The 22,325-nt window shown below is 35.9% G+C and overlaps 2 protein-coding genes across 3 annotated transcripts; both read right to left on the bottom strand.

Moving 5' to 3' along the window:
* Positions 1 to 159: 159 nt before the first annotated feature.
* sh3glb1a (SH3-domain GRB2-like endophilin B1a) lies at positions 160 to 10,329 on the bottom strand. 2 transcript variants are annotated; one of them, XM_077624718.1, is made up of 10 exons: positions 10,074 to 10,329; positions 9,558 to 9,699; positions 8,989 to 9,117; positions 8,695 to 8,828; positions 7,265 to 7,357; positions 4,421 to 4,510; positions 3,983 to 4,083; positions 3,680 to 3,893; positions 2,585 to 2,654; positions 160 to 1,014 (listed from the first exon to the last, which is right to left on the bottom strand). In XM_077624718.1, exons 1-10 carry the CDS (start codon positions 10,134 to 10,136, stop codon positions 1,001 to 1,003), a joined length of 1,050 nt encoding a protein of 349 aa, XP_077480844.1. In that variant the 5' UTR covers positions 10,137 to 10,329; the 3' UTR covers positions 160 to 1,000. The 2 variants fall into 2 exon arrangements, with proteins under 2 accessions (XP_077480844.1, XP_077480843.1); XM_077624717.1 differs by lacking the exon at positions 160 to 1,014 and having other exon boundaries at positions 1,514 to 2,654; positions 10,074 to 10,327.
* Positions 10,330 to 12,276: 1,947 nt separating this feature from the next.
* On the bottom strand, positions 12,277 to 20,944 carry LOC144091797 (crystallin J1A-like). Its single transcript, XM_077624440.1, has 10 exons — positions 20,349 to 20,944; positions 19,875 to 19,941; positions 19,080 to 19,259; positions 18,272 to 18,370; positions 17,346 to 17,438; positions 17,117 to 17,273; positions 16,896 to 17,011; positions 15,814 to 15,891; positions 15,439 to 15,578; positions 12,277 to 12,668 (listed from the first exon to the last, which is right to left on the bottom strand). The coding sequence occupies exons 2-10, from the start codon at positions 19,939 to 19,941 to the stop codon at positions 12,570 to 12,572; spliced, it is 1,029 nt and encodes a 342-aa protein (XP_077480566.1). The 5' UTR covers positions 20,349 to 20,944; the 3' UTR covers positions 12,277 to 12,569.
* Positions 20,945 to 22,325: the final 1,381 nt, after the last annotated feature.

Raw genomic sequence — 22,325 nt, forward strand, 5'->3', positions numbered from 1 at the left:
ATTAATGTGATTAAAACACTAATTAGTTTGTGGAGCAGTCAGTTTGCCACAATTGAGAACTAAATCCAACATCATATTCTGCCTGATTTGTTTCAATTATTAATTATTGGTAATTAATGTACAAGCCACATGCTTTTAATCATAGCCCAGATATTTTTGGCGAGCAGAAAATAAGGAAGTGCCAGATGTGAAGTTGCATTATTTTGAGAGAGGATTGTGCAACTAATGTTCCATTTTCACATTTTCTATTGCTTTGGGTCTGCGAATAAAAATGAAAAACAAGGTTCTTATCTATGAGTGTACACTTTCTAGAAATTGTGTTTCTTGAGCATTGTTGATTCAAAAGTAAAAGTTTGGTGACACATAGTTGAGTTCAAGAACTCAGTACTTTTGGTCCCGCTTCTGGTGTAAGAAATTCATGTTTCTCAGTTTGTTCTTTCTCAGAAACACGCACTTTTGAAAAAGACATTTCCAAGTATAACTGGTACTTTCAAATAGTATATTCCAATAGCAGGTGCACATCACCTTTTTTTTTTTTTACTTAGAAAAGGGTTAATCAAGATGTTGAAAAACAGGAAGTGTTTTAGGTTCATGAAAATTAGTAGATAATCTTAATACTCCAGGTTATAAATCAAAAACCTAGTTTGGTAATTGGTTGAATGTAAACATGGCCTGACTTTAATACCCTAACTGAATTGGGACTAACACATTAACAAATTAAATCATCTTATTGGCTCACATTGCCACAAAAGCACTAGCATAATTTGCAAAAAATAGTCCCGGGTACTTTCTTTGGCCTCTTTGGTAAATCTGCCTTCAATTCATTGAACAGGTCTTTCAAAGTAGGTCAGTGTTTTGTATGATTTTCTGGGCCTTTGTGTGTGTGTGTGTGTGCGTGTGTGTGTTATTTTTGGACTCACAGATATGGGCATTAAAGCTGCAGGGCTAGCAGTGGGCACACATTAGGGGTCTGAAACTCGAGAGGAAACAGTACATCTTGTCACCTGCATTTCCCTGTGAACACAAACTTCAGATAATGCAAGAATATTCTTTTAATTCTCAGAGAAGAAAATTAAAGCTTGTGATTTGAGCAATGTAGCCTACAAAATATTAGTAAAACTTGAATTTTTGCCTAATTTGTAATGTTTATATTTTACTGGGAGAATATTTTGGGCCGCAGATGAAATTTTGGCATGTAACGAGGCAAATTGCAGAGTAAATATTTAGTGTTTCCAATAAATGGCAGAACTTAATTAGTGGATTCTGTGCTTTGCATGTCATTTTATGCTTGGATTAGCTACTTGTATCAATATTATTTACATTTCTGGTGAGCTGAAGCAGTGCAAAAATAATAATAAATAAATAATACAAGTGATATCACTCATGAGAACAATATTTTTGGGATGTCATATTTTGCAGAACTACCTACTGCTGTGCACAAAAAGAAAAAGTACTGTTCTGCCATCTGCTGGCTCATTTTGCCAACATCATATTGGGGGATTTCAAACATGAATATAGTAGTTCAATGAACAGCAATTCTTGTTTATTCTTCTTTTTAATGTATTCACATTACAAAGCGTATTAAAAATGAAATGGGGGTTGGGTTATGTTTAAAGCTTGCACACAGTAAAGGCAACAATTTTATTTTTGTGTTGAGAATGAATTCAGGTTTGACGATAAGCCGTTTTTTTGCCATTCTACTCATCATTTCACATCACTATGAAAGCATGGTATGAGTAAACTAATCTTTTGCAAATAACACACAAAGTAACAACTCAATCTCATAACAACTTTGGATTGACAATTTCCAAGTTTCAGTTTTTCAATTAACAATAAATATCAAGTGATGTAGAAATCAAAAAGAGAATGAATTGACAATATTGTTGATATTGGAAGAAAAAAAGAAGAACATAAATTGTTGTTTTCATGAAGTATTTTGATATTTTCTTTTAAATAAAAGTATTTAATTGGCTTCTAATTTCATGTATGGCATTTTAATGTAATATCTGTACACATGTAGCAAAAGCTACAGCTCTCTAGTTCATATACAGTATATTCACGTTCAAATTATCCATTACTGCCTGATATAATAATCATTTATAGAGTAAGACTTGAAATAGTGACACCCTTTACGTCAACCTTAAGTGCTTTTAAAAAATAAAGTATGCCTACTATGTACTCAGTGCTAGCGGTGAGGGGAAGGCCACCATCTGAGATGCTCGTATAGATTTTCTCAAGATAATTTACTAAATATAATGTAAACACAATGTATGGAAAACATTGGGGGACGTTGGAGCACATATTTTAGATTTCTTAACATCAAAAAAGGCAGTATGTATTGAAATGTGATGCATTATACATGTAAAAATAATGGTTCCATTTCTGCTCCCGTCACTTAAATGCTATGATTTAATCTTCAGCGAGTTCAGGATTCCCAATTAAAATGGAGCCTTGCTTAAAACTGAATGGAAGTGGAGGAAACTAAATGGAAGAATCCTGATGTGGCAACAACATAAGGCCAAAATTGAGTGAGCTATTTTCATTTTTCAGTTAAGTAGCTCCAGGTAGGTGATTGGCACTTTACCCTTCTGGCTGCCTCGCTCCCCCATCAGCCAATCAGAATCCATTCCTGGAACACTGCTGACTGCAATCACCTGCAAACAGTGTTTCTTGCGTTACTACGTTTAATTGTCACAGGGACAGTGCTGCAAAAAGCCTTGGCAAATAAAGACTACCCTTTTAAGAGGGCGATTGAAACAGCTGCACACCACACTAAACTTGACAAAAAATGGACTAGGACCAAGTCTATAAGTACCTTACTGCATCGACCCTTTGATTTTTCTCTGTGGTGGCCTTTCACATGACTTGTAAATTGAATTTCCCTTGCACCAAAAGGGAAAATAATAAATAACTCATCGACAACTTCTATAGAACCACTGTGGAGAGCATCTTGGCATACTGCATCACAGTGTGGTACGCTGGAAGCACGGCAGCAGACAAAAAGGCCATGCAGAAAGTGATTAACACTGCCCAGAAGACCGTCGGCTGCTCTCTGCCCTCACTGGAAGACATTGCCAGCCCTCGTTACCTCAGCAGAGCCAGGAACATCATCGGGGACCCATACCACCCTGGTCACAATCTGTTCCAGCTGCTGCCCTCTGGCAGACGCTATAGGTCCCACAAAGTACGGACAAATAGGCTTAAGGACAGTTTTTTCCCACATCCATTAGGACTCTAAACTTGCGGTAACACGACACACAATCCCTTCTGTGTCATAACTTCGGGGTGAGGTAATATGAAAAGACGTTGGGCGGTGATCTGCCTCTCACTGGCTGACTGAAGGTAAGTGAAAGACAGTGAGAGGTAAGTAATCCGCTCGGGGGGTGATGCGATGTATCCATAACGGCAGAATGCCAAATTACGAGTCCGAAATCATCACTTATTTGGGTCTTTTGCCGAGAAAACGCACCTTATGGAGAAGCACTACCAATTTCGTCATACACAGTTTCTGGGTATGATGACAATTAGGCTTTTTGTTGTTGTTTGTTGAGTCAATGATGATAACAAAGCCCATGTCCGATTACGATTATTATTCTTAGCTTGAAAAACTCAAGTTTAAAGGGCTTGTAGTGAAAGTTAAGGTAACACGTGTTTGTGGAGCACAACAAGAGTCACTCACCTCATCAGCCAGAAGGGAAAGTTCACTACTGCTCGCCGCGTCGTAGTCATAAAGCACCCTCGCTTTGCGGCTGCCACTGGAGCAACGCAATTCGCTGAAGCCGCCCCGACTAGCAGAGTTGGACAGGGACGTCGACACTGGAATTGTGGGCACCGAGATGCTCGCCCCTTCCGATGCTGATGACAGGTTGTTGTTGGTGAATGATGAAGGAAAACTAGTAGGAGAAAGTGAGGAAAAACAGGAGTTGCAAAAAAAACCCTAAAACATTCAATGATAGATGGTACCATAAAAGCATTAGTTTACCTGCCCAACTGCTTTTGTAGATCCACCATATACTGGTAACATTGCGCATGGTATGTAGTCTGAGCCTCCACAAAGTCATTCAAACAGCGTAAATGGTGTGCCTAATCCCACAGAATCAGAAAAGCATTTAGATTAAAAAGATTGGCTGGACTCATTAAGGTCAGGACACACTTGATGGCGTGTCTACCTCAACTAATACGATGCTACCATTTCAAGAACCTTTTAAGTGTAAAAAGAAGACATTGACAGTAATCAAGTCAATTTGCTAAAGGCCATTACACTACAGAAAATGCATTTTTCACCTTAGAAAGCATCACTTCTTTTAAAAAACAACAACTTTATGGCCTATCCATTTGCAGTTATGTACGGATTTCTTTTTTTTTTTAATTTAAGAAGCATTACGTGACCGAGATTGAGGTGGCAAGTTGGGTTACACACATGGGTGCTGCTGACGCCTTCTAGCAGGAGTCGCGTGATCTCAGCCTGACGGTCAAATTCACTCTGAGTCATCCTCAACTCTTGTTCTGCCTGAAGGAGAAAAATAAAAATGGTTCTAGATCAACTCAACCATAGACACGCGAGATAAGATACACATGTATCGTCCCTTTAATGGAAAACTCAATAAACGGCAATAAAAACCTAATGTAATATTATAACTCTGAAAATATGACAAATAATTTGAATATTTAAAAGCATGCATCACTCACAAAATAATGCAAAAGGTCGTGGACCATTTTATAGTATCCCTCTTTGATTATGAAACCCTTACATATTTAATTACATCATTATATTACATATACAGATCTAACTTAATGTTAATAAAAGTAAAGGCAACTTGATTTTTTTTTGCTTTTATAAACCCCTAAAATTGTTTTTGTGGCAAGACCAAACTTGCAACAGGCCTTGAGTTTTACGCCTTCATTCATTGATTTTCTAAACCGCTTATCCGCACAAGGGTGGCAGGGGGTGCTGGAGCCTATCCAAGCTGACTACAGGCACATGCAAACTTCACACAGAGAGGACCGACCTGGGATCGAACCCTAGATCCCAGAACTGTGAGGCAGACGCGCTTACCAACCGCCTGCAAGTTTTACAACTTTAGATTAAAATAACTAAATAGAACAAAACAGGAGGAACTACAAATAGTGACATGTGAACCGCATTTCATGATCCTGCATGCTACTTTTTACAGTACAAGAGGAGTGATATCAGGAGGAAAAGACTGCAATTATAGATTGAGCTTCTTATCTGTGTGATGGACACAAGTCCAAGTGTGCCTGCAGATATGACTAACTTGGGGAGGAGATGCACTGTGTGTGAAAGTGTCTTTTTTTCTCTCCACAAAGTCAAACATGGCTGCAACATTCCACTCACCTCTGTCACTTCCTCTGCTCACATCTGCTGCTTTGCGATTTAAAAACAGTGACAGAAGTTAGAGCTACAGCTGTGGTAAGCTACGGACATTGCATTGTGTGCATGTGAGTGGCAAAATGTCACTATCATGAATAAACCACCTAGGCGTAATTACATGAACAAAATAATAAACCCACATCTAAATTATTGCTACTCAAACATTTCTTTTCAAATGAAATTATAGAGAGGAAGTTTTATTTCTTTGTTACTTGTGTACTGACTGAGTGGATACTGCACATAAAGAGACCAGTTATAGACATCTTCAGCCACAACCCACAAGTTGTTCTCAATATTTAATACTAATGTGTATTTCAGTTGTTTTGAATGCATTTTCAGGCACGAGGATCTTCTTGGTTGAACTAAAATCTAAGAAGCATGGATTTCCGGGTTTGGGTATGTAATTTCCTCACACATTTGGCCCTATTAGGAAAATAAAGGTAAGTTCTTATCACTGTACACTGTTTTTTTTTTTTTTGCATTCCATGTAATTCACAGGCAACATTAACACTAGAACTAATTTGCGCTGTCAGAGGGAGGTGGGGTGCTGTTGGTATGGGGTTAGAGAAGCCGACTCATGGTTGCCCTAAATAAACAGAGTTGTGAATTTTAACAGTGCATCTCGAACTTAAAGAATTCCACTATCATATAATCTAATATATTTTATATATATATATATATATATATATATATATATATATATATATATATATATATATATATATATATATATATATATATATATATATATATATATATATATATATATATATATATATATATATATATGTGTGTGTGTGTGTGTGTGTGTATATTATATTTATATTATAGTGGAATTCTTTAAGTTCGAAATAAAAACCTAATGTAATATTATAACTCTGAAAATATGACAACTAATTTGAATATTTAAAGCGTGCATCACTCACAAAATATTGCAATGAAACATAAGTTGTGAACAAAAGGTCGTGGACCATGTTATAGTATCCCTCTTTGATTATGAAACCCTTACATATTTAATTACATTATTATATTACATATACAGATCTAAATTAATGTTAATAAAACTAAAGGCAGCTTGATTTTTTATATTTTTCACAGATTATTTGCTTTTATAACCCCCTAAAATATGATATATATTTCATGAGCCATGCTTATTTATTTATTAATTATTATTAGCTATTTATTTATGTCTAAAATGTCTTCTCCTGTGTCTGTATTCTCACCCTCTTGCTACTGTGACAGTGAAATTTCCCTAATACGGGATGAATATAGGTATCTAATCTAATCATGATAATTAGTGTAGGAACATGCTGAGATGGAGATAAAATGTTTGTGAAAAGAATCAATAATGTGCTTTCATTTTGTTAATTAGAAGTCTCCAGTCTTCATGATACTAACACCATATGACAATATGCTGTGAATATGTAATTGCCCCCATCACTCTTCTGGCCTTGTTCCTCTGTTACTATTTATGGTAGAAGGAATTTACATGCAAAACAGCTAAGAGAGGATTGGGGAAAAAAATACAAATTAAAAAATATATTTTTGCTCATAATTTGCGAAATAATGACCAGTGGCATACCAATGCAATGCTTTTTGTTTGTCTTTTAATCAATTTGCTTCTTTATTCACCAAAGTTGGTCATTATTATCTGTAAATAATTTTAATTATGTTTAAAGTTATCATTAAAAAGTTGCTATTGGTGGCCAGAAAAAGGAAGTCATGTGGTGTTTCATTAAAAAAAACTGCAGACGACCTGAATATTTTTTTTCCTTACAGAGGATATTACATCATACCTTATAGAAACATTATTGACAGGTGAATATTGTTTAAAATCAAGGTGCGAAAGAGAGATGGACTAAAAATACATACGGCAGCTCTAGCATCAGTCATGCGGGCCTTCTTGAGTCTTGTTTTGGCTGCATCAAGATCCAACCGCTTGACCTGCAGCAGCTTCCGTTCTTTCTAGATACAAAATATGAACATAAACATGCAGTAAATGCTTACATTACCGAACACATTTTCAACAATTCTGCAGTTATATTTATTTTTTTCCTGTTACAAACATGGAGGACTCATGATAGTCTAGCCCAGGGGTGGGCAAACTATTCCACAAAGGGCCGCAGTGGGTGGGGGTTTTCATTCCAACCCAGAAAGAAGACACCTTTTCACCAATCTGATGTCGTACAATCGCAATCAGTGGATTGGTGTCAGGTGCTTCTTGTTTTCTGCAGAAATCTCATTGGTCAACATGTCTGTTCCTGATCGGTTGGAACCAAAACCTGCACCCACAGCGGCCCTCGAGGACCGGTTTGCCCACCCCTGGTCTAGCCAATGTCAACATTGTGTAAATGGGTTTATTCAAAAGTATAACAAACAATACAACCAGTCTAAATTCCAAGATCTTTTTAAAAAACAAACTAAGGAATTAAAAGGACAGGAAAAATTATTCAATGTCAAATCATTATGATGCCTAGCATCACAAGAAATGTTTTGTGAGATCTCAGCAAATACCATTTATATTATTAATAATAGTAATTTTACAGCTAATTTCTTATATTGCATAGATATTGAAGTCTTAGAGGCTTCACCTTACGTTTATGAATGTTTATATTGGGGTGGCTAACTATCACTTAGTATAATACAGAAAATATTACCACTAAAAGATTGTTTTCTCTCAAAATTGTAACCCAATTCACAGTTGACCAGCAGCTAGGATGAGGCTGCTTTTAACTATTGCAAAAATGTGACTAAATTAGATAAGGAAACTAAAATATGTCGACAAAATCTATGCCTCAAAATGTCGTTTTTCCCACAAGTCATGTTATCCACATGGATGTGACCATTGTTAGAATGTCAGGGGAAAAAAGATGGACACTTTCAAGTAAAAATGGATGATAATAAGATGGCATATGTATTTAGTGCAAAGTAGGGTGTGGCTATCAGGCCAAAAAATATATATATATTTTTCCTCCTTATATCCTTATATTGTCCGTTCTCGATTCTTTTGTTTAATTAAAAAAATATATATTATTCTACAATACGTATCATGGTCAATATTTCAAACAGTAGACAAAATGACCAAAAAAATAATTAGTAAATGAAATAAATATACAAAAAAAACTACAAGCAAATTCTTCAACATTGCAAGAATTAAAAATAAATATGGCTGACAAATAAGGGTAATTTTTGGAAATAGTTATAATAAAAATAAACTAGAACTGGGATAAGACATATTTTTAAACAAATAGGTTGAGATAGAAAAAGCCACAAGAACCAAGTCACTGTTAGTAACAGCTCACCAGGATTGTTTTGAAGTCCCCTTCCAGAAAGTTCCTGAAAGGGGTCAGGAAATTGATGGCAGAACTTTGAATTAACTCTCGCTCTGCGCCACCAATCTGCTTCTGGGTCTCGCCACATTTGATCAAAGCATTTCCTACAATAGTGAGCAGCACAAACAAAACATCACTCCCATTATTGCCTGGACAGGAGATGGTACAATCTAGAAACTAGCGCTATAACACAGGCCAACCATTGTCTTTGGAGAATATACAAAACATTTACAATGAGTACAGGTATAGTAACCATATACTCACCATATGCAGTCCCAGGACCAAATTCAGTTCCTGAATCAATCATGGAATGGCCCAATAGTTCATAGTTGTTCATTCGCGTTGGGACCTTTTTTTCCAGTTTCTCATACACAAATTCTTCCAGTCGGACATCTGGAATTACAGGGGAAATTCAATTACAAGGTCATGAGACAAAAGTTATGCAGCCCGGTACAGACAGAAAAATTCAATAAGTGATCACAAAATAGCTGCAGGCCATTTCATACAACTGCTGTATGACAAAACAAAAATACAAACATTCAAGTCTAAAATTTGATTCCAAACCACACTGGACATGTTGTGTAAAAGAAATCCAGCTGACCAACTGTTACCACCAGTTGGCTTGTTAATTTTTTTTATTATCCTTAAATGTGGAATGGTGAGATGTTTTTTTACTCTAGAAAAAAGGGTGTAATGCTGAATTTACAGATGCCACAACCATCTTGCAGCTTGCAAATGTGAAATAATACCACATGTTGAGTTCATCTTCAATGCACAAAACACAAAAAAATGCCTTTATTGTGTTTAATTAGGAATAATGAGCAAGGTCTTACTTGGATTGGGCTGTAATAAGACTTCAGTCTGCTTCATAATCTTTTCTGTCCATTGTTTGGTGGCCTCAGCTCTTACCAAAAGATTCTCCAAATGTGCATCCAACTCTGTCTTTTCAGCCTGACCAAACTTCTCCTCTGTGAACTTTTAACAGAACAACACGCATTAAAAAATGACTAAAACATGCTGATCACTCTTGTTGGAACTTGAACGTTTATCTCTCATTTGTCATCTGGACAAATATAAACGTTATGCGTCAAGCTAATCAAAGCATTAACTTTTAGCGGCCTGTTATGATGCTTATGTGAACCTACTATTAATAATGCCGACAAAAACATGAAGTTACATATTAAGATAGCATACATTGTTGGCGTGAGACAATTATCGAATTGATCATGTATTACTTTTTGAATAAAACACTGTAAACGGCGAAGTTGCGAAGCTTTCTCAGCGTATCAAAGAGCATAAGCTAGCAGCTCAATAGCAATAATTTCACCAGCAAAACCTTTTAAACTTACTTGTACAGCACGGCTGAGGAAGGTACCCGCGTCTGCAGCTAAACGCTTAACATTAAAATCCATGACAATTGGAATAATTGAATCTTAATAATACTATGTTATGCTCTTTTCAAGGTAGTCCGACTTCCATCTCTTTGAAAACGTCACAGAACCAATTTCTTAGTCGGGAGTTCCACCCAGCTGTTGAATGTAACAAAGATGAAACAACAACAACAAGAGAGTTCCCTCTCCAGGCAAAGTAGTTGGGCTGATACTGCGCATGCGGTCTTGAGGCGACTTCACATTCATAGTTTTTCAATTTGTTGCTGTTTATAAATCACATTTTCATTCAACTAGAATCTGAATAAGTAAAATTTTAACGATTTATGAGTATACCAATACGTTTCAATTTATTAATTCGAGCTGATAAAAATGATCTGAAATTGTTGGAAAATGATTTATGTTAGAAGTGTAATAACACGGTATTTTCTAATTAGGTATGACAATAAATTTCCAAGGAAAATCTCAAATTGATAGTAGACATACTGGAAAAGAGCTGAGTTTTTTTCCCTGTGTCGTATATAAATAAATAATACCTGTGATATACAATTCTATATTTTCCATAAGCTCTATATTAAGAAAATTAATACAATTATACCATACCATCCATACCTGTTTAAGTTTCCTCCCCCACTCTTAGATTAAGCATGCTAGTTTGACCGAACCCATCAAATTATCTGTATCTATTGCGTGATTGCGTGTAAAAGACGCCTTTATGTTCCCTGAAATTAGTCGGCGACCAGTTCAGGATGCACACTGTCTCCTGGGCAATCACAGATGTGATAGGCATTTCCTTCAACCCTGTGACCCTGGTAATGATAAGTGCAATGGAAAACTAATGACTGAATAAATGAATTAATAGCTAACATACTTAATGTGGAAAGAAGAAACCCAAGCAATGACAGGAAGAACATGAAAAGTCAACACAATTGAAATGCTCAACCACAAAACTGTGAGGCAGGCATGTTATCCTATAGGCCATCGGACTGCTTATACATCAATGACTGTACATGGCCAATGGATTTCAGCTTGACCATCTTTTACATTTTCCCTCCTACAAAATATTGTCTACTGACAACAATCAAAAACACAGTATTTTAATAACTGACATGAACTCCATGTGGTGGAGTCACTTGGGAATAGTGGGAGGAGGCTTGTTTCTCCTATGTCAGTTGACGTATTTTTTATTTTTTTTATCAGGGCTCCATTCCAAACTATACAGAACGTTAAAAATGGTTCAATAACTAATCCACTACATTGTCGATGACAGATTTCATGGAAAGGGTGGAGTTTTCTGTGAATTACAAAGAAATTGACGTAAGAACCAGGGCGATATTTCCGATTCATGATATATATTTGTCAACCGTCTCTTTTTTATTTCTTAAAAAAATTCTCTCATGAAAGTGGACTTTGACAGAATGGGAAAACAACTCTTCAGGTCTGGATATAATTATGCCAGACATGCACAGTTACCTGCTGTGTGGGAGGAAGTCAGGCAGAGGGAAAAATGGAAATGGAATGGCTTCCCTTCTGTTAGTTAAGTAAGGCATGCTTAGCCGTGACCCATTTACCCACCTCAACTTAACAATGGTGTAGAAGAGTTTTCATCAGCAGGTTTTCTTATGTCTTGGGGTCACACAGAGGTGACCATTCTATATGTTTTTTAAATTATTATTCTCATTGTGCTGGCATGGAATTTACAGAAAAAAATACATACTATATATATATATATATATATATATATATATATATATATATATATATATATATATATATATATATATATATATATATATATATATATATATATACTTTTTTTTACATCTCTGATGAAAAAAGAAATGAGGATTTTGGATGTCTCAAATTTAACTATGTTATGGCAAGTGCTAAAAATTAAATTATAAAGAAGTCAGCATTTTTTTAGAAACCAAGAACCCCGTTGAGGGAAGCATTATTTTCTGTCTCGAGCTGTTCCAGTAGTAAATCTGCTTCTTCACTTCTCAAGAACGAAGCTTGTTCCATTGAGTGGGAAGAAGAAAACCAAATAAATTCTTCACATCAGCAAAAAAAACGAAAAGAAAAAAATAACATCATGTTTCCAGACCTCAAGAACCCTCATCTATTCATCTTGTAGTAAGGAACTTTAATTAACCCATCTTGCAAATGTGAGTAACATTGTCTTTTATTAGCAACTACTTTTTAACAGCACTCTTATGTTCTTACTCATCTTAAGCACTTGGCAAAGACTGCCTGGTTCTTGCATAATGCAACTTTGACACAACATACTGATTCAAGTCTCATTCTGTCTAAGGCATTTAAAACAAGACTGTCATAAATTGTCATTCAAAGCACATCTGCAATTTTAGGGCAGTTTTCATGAATAGGACTGAAAGGTGCCATCTGCATATATCTCATATTAGCGGCTAATACAAGGAAATCCTTAAGATTAACTGCAATTTATGCAGTTTTTTGGAACATATTTTCAGCTAGCTCGAGCATGGGAGCATATCTGAGCGTCTTCTTCTTCCAAGGCTCTGGGATTCCTTGGAGACCAGTCTGAAAAAGATAATTAAACATTGCTCAAAGAGACAGGCAACAATTCAATCTCACACCCACACTGTCACTGAGTGGGAATCAAACCCACTTCCTACACCAAATTAATTGAATTTACCACTATAAAATCATCTCACTGACTTATACAAATTAATTTAATGCTATGCATAATTACTTCATTCAATTTTTCAAATAATGGATTCTGATGGGCAGTACGGTGAACAAATGATTAGGATGTTCACATCGCAGGTCTGAGATCAAGGGTTCAATTCCCGGTTCTGACCTTCCTGTGTGGAGTTTGTACGTTCTCCCAACTACGGTTGCTTCCAACACCCGAAAACATGCAATTTTGATTCTAAATTGACCATAAGTTTGGGTGTGAATGGCTGTTTGTCTCTTTGCGCCCTGCGATTGGCTGGGAACTCATTCAGAGTGTCCCACACTTGGCTGTGATTGGCTACAGCACCCACTTGACCCATGTGGGGATAAGCAGTACGGAAAATGAATGTATATGTTTACTGATGGAAAAACCATGATGCACAATGTTTTTTTAAGATAAAAACCTACTAAGTTAAAAATATTTCATATTCAGAGAAAAACATTAGTAATTCCTATAATACTTCACTGCCAATATTGCTCTACAAACACGTTTATGTGTGTCAGGCATTTTGAAAGGGTACTTAGATTTATTTTATTTGAATTGTACAAAGCTTGTTTGTAAAGTTTGTATTTAAAAACTGCACGACTTTTGGGAAGGTTAAAAGTGACTTGAATCATTGTATGTTCAATTTAAATCTTTATTTCTGTGATTTATACTGTGACGAATGTCAGTCAACACTGTTAAAAGTCAACCAGCATAATGGATAACAAGACTGTGTTTCATATTAAAGTATGATATTAGAAAGGAATAAAATTTGTTTTATTTTTGCAAGGAACAACCAAGTGCCAAAGAAGTGAGAACACAAAATTCTAGGTTTTGCCTATTATTGTCCTTTGTTGACTGTGTGTCCTTTCCTTTGCAGAATGTATTGGCAGGATGCACAGTGTCATGCTGCTATGAAGTCATTGTAGCTGACGCAGCTCTCGCTATCCCGCCTACACACTCCCACAGCTGAAATGCAAGCCAGATCAGCGTTTACTCTTACAAATCATACCATTGGATTTACTATATGTACGCACGTATGGAGCCCAGAACAGAATGTTTCAATTTACTGCCATTACATTGATAACTATTATGTCCCCTATCAAGTAATTGATTCTAAATATGAGATTCAAACACAGCTCTCACAGTTTGGCGGCTTTCCCAGATAGAACACTTATGCCTTTCCCTTTAAAAGCTGATGTATTTGTCTTTTTGACAGTATTTCCTCAATGGAGAATTTGTACCTTGCCCTTTTTAAACTCTGTTTCAGATCGTAAAAGCATGGCAATTGATGTAACACACATCTCCATATTCACAAAGGGGAGGTAACTGTTAGAAAGGTATTGCCTATTAGATAAGAGGGTCCAGACTGAAAAGCCTTTAAAATTCTACAACAGGTTTTTAGTTTTAATACTGAATTAAGTAAGGGCTTCAGTGTGTGTGTGAGGGGGTGGGTTTTTTTCCGGGATGAGTGTTACTAGGAAGTTGAAAAGGTCAAGAATTGACACACTAATGATTTATTGATGTTTAGGGTGTGAGGGTGGAGAAAAAGTTTTATATTTTGATAGGGATTTAGGATGTTTTTGCTATTGTTATTTTATGGAGGGGGCGGGGTTGACACACTAGATTTGGAGTATAATTTTGCCAGCACTAAAAAAGGGCAGATCTTTCAACAGCTTGTCGATTTTATGAACATTCATTCATTAATTCATTCATTTTATGAACTGCTTATCCTCACAAGGGTCGCGGGGAGTGCTGAAGCCTAGCTCAGCTGACTTTCGGGCACGAGGCGGGGGGACAACCATTCACGCTCAAACTCATACCTAGAGGCAATTTAGAGTGTTGAACCAGCCTATCTTGCATGAGATTAGGATGTGGGAGGAAAACGGAAGACCCGGAGAAAACCCACGCAAGCCCAGGGAGGACAGGCAAACTCCTAAATTTGAAAAAGAATCCGGTATCTTTTGCACTACTACTATATCATTAGTTTTTTTTCAGTCAAAAGTATAGATTGTATTTTGGGATTAAAAATAGCTTAGACTGGTGTATCAACTAATATACCCGGAGAAAACCCACGCAATCCCGGGAGAACAGGCAAACTCCACACAGTTTGGACAACTAAAATCATGTTTTTCTTGTCAAAAAAAAGAATCTGGTATCTTTTGCACTACTACTATATTATTAGTTTTTTTCAGTCAAAAAGTATATATTGTATTTTGGCATTAAAAATACCTCAGACTGGTGTATCAACTAATATACCCGGAGAAAACCCACGCAAGCCCGGGTAGAACAGGCAAACTCCACACAGTTTGGACAACTAAAATCATGTTTTTCTTATCAAGAAAAATAATCTGCTATCTTTTGCACTACTACTATATTATTAGGTTTTTTTTCAGTCAAAACGTATAGATTGTATTTTCGGATTAAAAATACCTTAGACTGATGTATCAACTATTATAGAAACGTGGATATGAATTTGGTAATTATCAGTGCTGTTTATTTATGGCAGCTGTGATGTTAAACCTATTTTGCGTGAAGAAATGAACTCTTTAAGTATTGTATATTAAACAGTCTGGAAGGAAAAGCAACAACCTCCATCTGTAGAGCTTTTTCTGCCCCCACTGTTTGTACCTGTGCCCCGAAGCATGCTCCAATGAAAGAGGCTCGGCTGGCGGTGCATCCCCCGCAACGCATGGTGTCCCTGACAGCTTCATCCAACTGGCTCAATGTCAGAACTCCATGTAGCGCTCCTTGGAATGCACCAGGCAAAGCTGAATAAAACCAACATTTTAGTCGCTCATCATGACTACCCTCCTGGTTCACAAGTTTTTACGTGAGCTTTTAATGTCTGCACCTTTAGCCTTGTAAACATTGAAACTGTTAACACAGTAGGAAGGGGAAAATAAAAAGCGAGTTGAAAGGAGATCATTAGTGCGGAGATGAAAGGCTGGATCATGGGGGGGGCGGGTAGAGGTTTCCCATGTCATCAGATGATGTTTAACTTACCTCAAGTGTTTGTGTATAAAGTGGGTATAAGCTCCTGGGATGTCTTGCCTAGGTTGTTCTTCACTTGGCGGATTTGACCTTCAATGGCGAGATTAGATTCAATTAGGATTAATGCATAAATATATTAAATGCCATGGTTTACTATTAATTTTATTTTCTGATTGGGTATAACCAAACAAATAAAATATATGCAATAGGTTTTGTTGAAAATTACCAAAGCCACACAGGTTAGAATTATTATTGGATATTTTAGGTATTTTTTACTCAATCCACTGTATGTGATTTTTTTTACAGTTATTCATGAAAACTGACATCTTGCATAAAAAATAAAAGGAATATCCAATAGGATTTGTTTAAAATTACCACTGCCACACAGTTTAGAATTATTATTGGAAATTTTAGTTTTTTTTACTCAATCCACTGTATGTGATTATTTTTACAGTTATTCATGAAAACTGACATCTTGCATAAAAAATAAAAGAAATATGCAATACGATTTGTTGAAAATGACCACTGCCACATAGCTTAGAATTATTAATGGATATTTTAGATTTTTTTTTACTCCTCCCCTCTATGTGGTCATTTTTTTTAGAGTTATTCATGAAAACTGACATTTTGCATAACAAATAAAAGAAATATGCAATAGGATTTGTTGAAAATTATCAATGCCACATAGCTTAGAATTATTAATGGATATTTTTGATTTTTTTTTACTCCTCCACTGTATGTGATCATTTTTTTTACAGTTATTCATGAAAACTGATATTTTGTATAACAAATAAAATAAATATGCAATAGGATTTGTTGAAAATGACCATTGCCATATAGCTTAGAATTATTAATGGATATTTTAGATTTTTTTTTACTCCCTCCACTGCATGTGATCATTTTTTTGAAAACTGACATTTTGCATAACAAAACAAATTAACAAAAAAGAAAACAAGTAACAATAATCCCAAAAGTTGTACATAAAAAGTCAGCATGGGGCTGGACATGGAGAGGAAATCACCCTAAATATGGCACATTCCTACAGCCTGTTGTGGGAGTGCCCTTCTGGATGTTTTAAGGACAAAAATTCTTACCAACAACTGCATTATCAAGCTCTTGAGGGTTCAGTCTCTTCGGGTCTTTCAACTGAGTCAAAACCGCTTCCAGAGCTTCAGAACTTGGACCATTCAGCATAAAATGTTCCAAAAATCTGACCACATTCACAAAACAGGCAAAAAGGGTTGTGAATAACAACTTTCCCCCCATCGAGAAACCAAATGTTTAGAAAAGAAATTGTTGATTTTTTTTTCCTTACCTAGCTGCAGCCAATGTCACAGCCACACACATATCATCATTCTGGGTCACCCTTACAACTTTCTCCACTTTTTCTAGCATTTCAGGTTGGCCAGCATAAAGGGCCACAATTGGAGCCAATTTAGTCACGCCGTCCATTTGGCAGTCCTTGTCACAGCCTCAAACAAACACAGATACAAACATTTCACAACCTATCCACTATTATGAGTAAAATTAGTAGTATTCTTCACCAGTTTCTTCCTTGCCAGCATCCACATTTCTGAAGAAAGCTTTGAGGCTTCCATTCCTCCAAGGTCCATCAATTGGAAGGACAGCTTTGGGACCTGTTAAAAGTAAGCATTTGTTCATATTCGCACAAATTCATTTCTCCAAAGGATGCTGTTTGTGTTGATATCATAATAAATAGCTTATCAAATATTTATTCCTCCCAAAAATATGTCCTGCCCTTGGATGTAGTCTAAATTTCTGAAGTAGAGTTATTGTCTCGGTGTGCTTTATTATACCAACCATATGTATACATGTACATCTATGTGTATGTATGTATATGTATGTATATATATATATATATATATATATATATATATATATATATATATATATATAATTTATATATTTGTTTATTTATTTACTTATTTATGAACTTGCTTATTACCTATCTATTTACCGTATTTTCACGACTATAAGGCACACTTAAAAGTCTTAAATTTTCTCCAAAATAGACAGGGCGCCTTATAATCCAGTGTGCTTTATATATGGAAAAAAATTAAAATGTGTCATTCATTGAGGGTGCGCCTTATAATGCGGTGCGCCTTATAGTCGTGAAAATAAGGTATGTCTGAAATGCCTTTCCTATTTCTGCATCCTCACCCTCTTGCTACTGTGACAATGAAATTTCCCGAATACGGGATGAATAAAGTTATCCAATCCAATCCAATCCAATTATCGAGCTGTTATTACTCCAAAATAAAAAGTAACACACAAGGAACAAGGACATCTGATTTCTGAATATTTATATGTAGCAATCGCGGTTTATTTGATATGCAGTAGGTGAAACTCTGTGTTTGTCGTGTACTGGCAAGGACATTGTGGTAATACAAACAATTTAATATTAGATGGATACACACACATACTGCTGTGAACGTGTACAGTACTCTACCTCCTTTCTTGCGGTAGGGGTCATTAAGAGGCAAGTCGTACACTGTTCCGGGTCCAAAGAACTGGTAGATGCGTTGAGTCAAATCTTTCACATTAACACCTCGAAATATGAGAAAAACAAAACTTATTTGTAGCTTCCTGAAATGCTCTAATGGCGTGCAGTGTTGACTACATAATGGCAGTTTCTTCTTGAACATGTTATATGATTACTTTACAGAAATATCCAACGATTTCCAGTTTTATTGTTGGCCCTGAATAGGGTCATGGATGAGGTCACCCTGAACCTAACTGTTAAATGAGAAAGGCCTGTCACCAGTAAATCGTCGGACATACAATATAATTCCATTGACCTAAAATGCGTCGTTTTGGGATGTGTGAAAGGGAGTAGCCATGAAAATGCCAGAAAGTAAACGCACATCCAATGCTTGTAACATGAACCTCAGAACCCTGCTCGACATTAAGGCACTAGGCATCCCGTTCCAAAAAGTTCTTAGTCAGATGTCCAAATTGTACAACCACAAGACTTTTGGTCATAAATTTGAGTTTGTACTAAGATTGGCTCCATTAGGAAATATTAATAACTTTTAGCACCTGGAATAAATTAGAGAGTACAATATTTACAAAAAAAATCTGCAAACAGACTAAAGTCTTTGCCCACCCAAATGGCTGAATCATTAAAAAAACAGACTTTAATAACCCCTATCTCCTACTTTCACACGTCATAATGCACAATGGTGGTGACACATGTCTTTATAAAAACTGTTTTGACAATATAGCCTATGACAAACTGGCTTGACTCAGTTGTGTACCTCCACACTGACTCAGTGATTCCAACAGGACGTAAGCTTGGTCGCCATAGCATGTCTGCTCGCCTGTCTTCCTGCGGTAGAAAGGATTTGCAGAGTCTGCACGAAACTCTGGTGTGGGTTCCAGGTCAGCAAGAACTTCTTTGAGTCTGTCTGGATTGTATATCCAGTGCATGGGCTGGGCTGCAATTGAGAACACAGACACACAATTTAGAAAACGAAAGAAACATAGTGAAACTGTCAAAGATTGTTTGTGACTTATTTAAGCTATTGAGACTGCTAATCTTTTAGTCAAAGTGAGTCAGAGCAGCGCATTGTTTGTTTTTAAATCGGTACAAACAGATATCTCAAGATGTTCTATATGTACTTTTGAGGTTACATGGTAAAATAAACAAAACTAAATAATCATCACTCCAATGTCCATCAAATAAAATTTTGCTGTTTACTTGAACTATTTTCTACAGTGTCCATCATTTATAAAACAAATGACAAAATTGAAAGTTCTGTAGAGTAAATATGTCTTTCATAAAGGGCAGAGCTGTTTTAAACTCTGAAAATTATTAATTATTCACCGTTCTGAAACTCACCTCAAAACTCATTATTATTATTTCATGGCTTTTGCCCTTGCTAGGACTTAAGTTCCTTAATTAATCTTTATGATTAGTCATTCCTTTAATTTAATCCAACTGTTTAACTTTGTTTTGCTTCAAAAATGTAATATGTAACTTTGGTTTATGGTGAATTTATATTTGCCGCAATTCTTTTCTTACATCAATACTATCAGGCATTTTATCTTACCTGCTGCATCTGCTACTGCAGCCCCGATAATGGCCCCAATGGCTCTGTCCTGCACAGTTAAGGCCATCTGCTCACAGAAAAACAAGTGTAAAAATAAAACATTTTATTTAACAAATATTTAGAATATGAACGACTATTAATATAGATATGATTATGATACAGTACATAATGTATGCATGGATGAAATATTCAATTTGAAGTGTCAGGCTTCTTTTGAAGTTACAATACGTATTATAATCCATAAAGAACAAGGATATGTAACAAAATGTAGGATTAATCTAAATAAAATAAACAGGATTAATAATTACTAAACAAGATTAATCTATAATTTCTGTTGACAAAAAAGACAACACAATTCTCTCAACAATAATACATTCTAAGTATTACAGTATATTTATGACTTATTTACCGTAAAGGTGAATGAATAATGACATGCGTCATTTAAAAGCTAATTGGACTCATGTTTATTCTTACCTTAGCGTTTCTTTGTGACCTTGTTGGAGTCCACTTGAAATGTTTTGAAACATTACCAGATCGTCCCCTCCTAAACTGGGGGGAAGGGTAACACTGGGCCCCTGATAAGGAAGGCTCCAATGACAAAACAGAGGATGTTGGTCAAATACATCTTAGTGATGCTTTTACATCGTCTACTTTTAAACCTTCAGATAGATTGTAACAAATAATGGCATACTGAAGTGACTTCTACAGACAGTCCAGAGGGTGACTGGAAGCCAATCTGATGTGCCATGCTCACTCTCTCTGTTAACCTTCCACTCCATTGCTTTCATCTCGATGCTTTCCCAGCTGATCCCCATTGGTAATTCCAGTCAGATGAGGCCCTACAAAGCCTGGCCAGGCTTCATTTGTCCCAGATCTCTCTTGGGGATCCCATCAATTTCTCTTATGGCCCTCTAAGTGAACAACATAGACTCAACCAATCAATTCCAGTTAACAACAATGAACACAAAACCAAATAATGTCATGTTTACTAAAATCAATCACTTATTGTATATTAATTCTACCTTGCAATGCTTGCTAAGAATAGATTATTGAAACAAGTTACCTTTGTAAAAAAAATGCATATATTGTCTAAAGGTGACAGTATTATTTTTACATAGGCTAAACTTAATAACAAACAGGAAACAAAACAAAGTCATTTGGTCTTCAATGCTGGGAAAACAAAAAAAAGATCCTCCTCCAGATCAAGTAAAACTAAAATAACAGACTGGACATCTATCAATGACAACCAGGAGATGTAATCATGTGTGTGGGGGTAGCATATATTTAGGAGCAAATAGCATCTGGCTGGACTGTGGGAGGGTGCTAATGATGCCCAAACCTGTAAAGAAAGCACATTAAGCCAAATTCGATGAACTTTATCATCACCGCAATGGATGATGAAGCCAAGCATATGGACGCAGATGACAGTACATTTTTAGTTTGACTAATTTTACTTTCTGCTTAATCACCATATATATATATATATATATATATATATATATATATTTATATATATATATATATATATATATATATATATATATATATATTACTCATAAAGCTTCCTCTTTACGTGCATGAACTAAATGTAACAATTATTTATGACTGAAAATGTTTGTTTTATCTTCTAAATTGTAATCATTATGAGTGGTCAACAGGACCATCTCTGAAAATAAAATTATTTTTTACCTTTATTAGCAACAGATAATATAAAATTATATAGCTGTGTAGTTCAAAAAAATATTTTATAGAAGTTCTAGTGGTTGCATTTCTCTACTGTATATCTACATAAGTGTGTATTTGTGGAATTAAAAATTACATAGTAAGAAATACAGTAAAATAATAATAATACAGCATTCATGAGTCATTCAACATATTCTCAAAAAATGTAAAAAACACATACTGTATACCACATGTGTCAAAGTGGCGGCCCGGGGGCCAAATCTGGCCCGCCGCATCATTTTGTGTGGCCCGGGAGAGTAAATCATGAGTGCCGACTTTCTGTTTTAGGATCAAATTAAAATGAAGAGTATAGATGTATATTAAATGTCCTGGTCCGGCCCACGTGAAATCAAGTTGACGTTAAAGCGCCCCGCGAACCAACCCGAGTCTGACACCCTTGCATATTTGTCTCTTTTGAACAAAAATTCAAAATACATACTGCACTATCTCATGCTTTTTTGCCTGATGTTATTACACTCCAATTTCTGTTCTGTAACAACTTCAACAGAGCCTAAATAAAAAAAAAAATTCAAATATCAAGGTTAAATTGCACTTGGGATCACATGTTACCTTTCACCTCTGTGTCCTGCATTAATAAACTGAATGCTGATAATTCTTCTACTGTATGGCTCCTCTTCCAGTGTGGTAGAGGAAACTGTAACAGGAGAACGATGCTAAGCACTACATCAGCATCCGGCCGCCTATCACCTCTCCTGTCATCTGTGGTAT

This window comes from Stigmatopora argus, chromosome 17 (genome assembly GCF_051989625.1).
Source record: "Stigmatopora argus isolate UIUO_Sarg chromosome 17, RoL_Sarg_1.0, whole genome shotgun sequence".
Lineage (NCBI taxonomy): Eukaryota > Metazoa > Chordata > Actinopteri > Syngnathiformes > Syngnathidae > Stigmatopora > Stigmatopora argus.

Excerpts from the sequence above, each read along its gene's own strand:
- sh3glb1a (XM_077624717.1), bottom strand. The coding sequence starts at position 10,136 with ATGGATTTTAATGTTAAGCGTTTAGCTGCAGACGCGGGTACCTTCCTC. Across the intron at positions 7,358-8,694 it reads GGGACTTCAAAACAATCCTG|AAAGAACGGAAGCTGCTGCA; the intron begins GTGAGCTGTTAC and ends TTTTGTATCTAG. Across the intron at positions 2,655-3,679 it reads TTTCCCTTCTGGCTGATGAG|GTGATTGCAGTCAGCAGTGT; the intron begins GTGAGTGACTCT and ends CACTGTTTGCAG.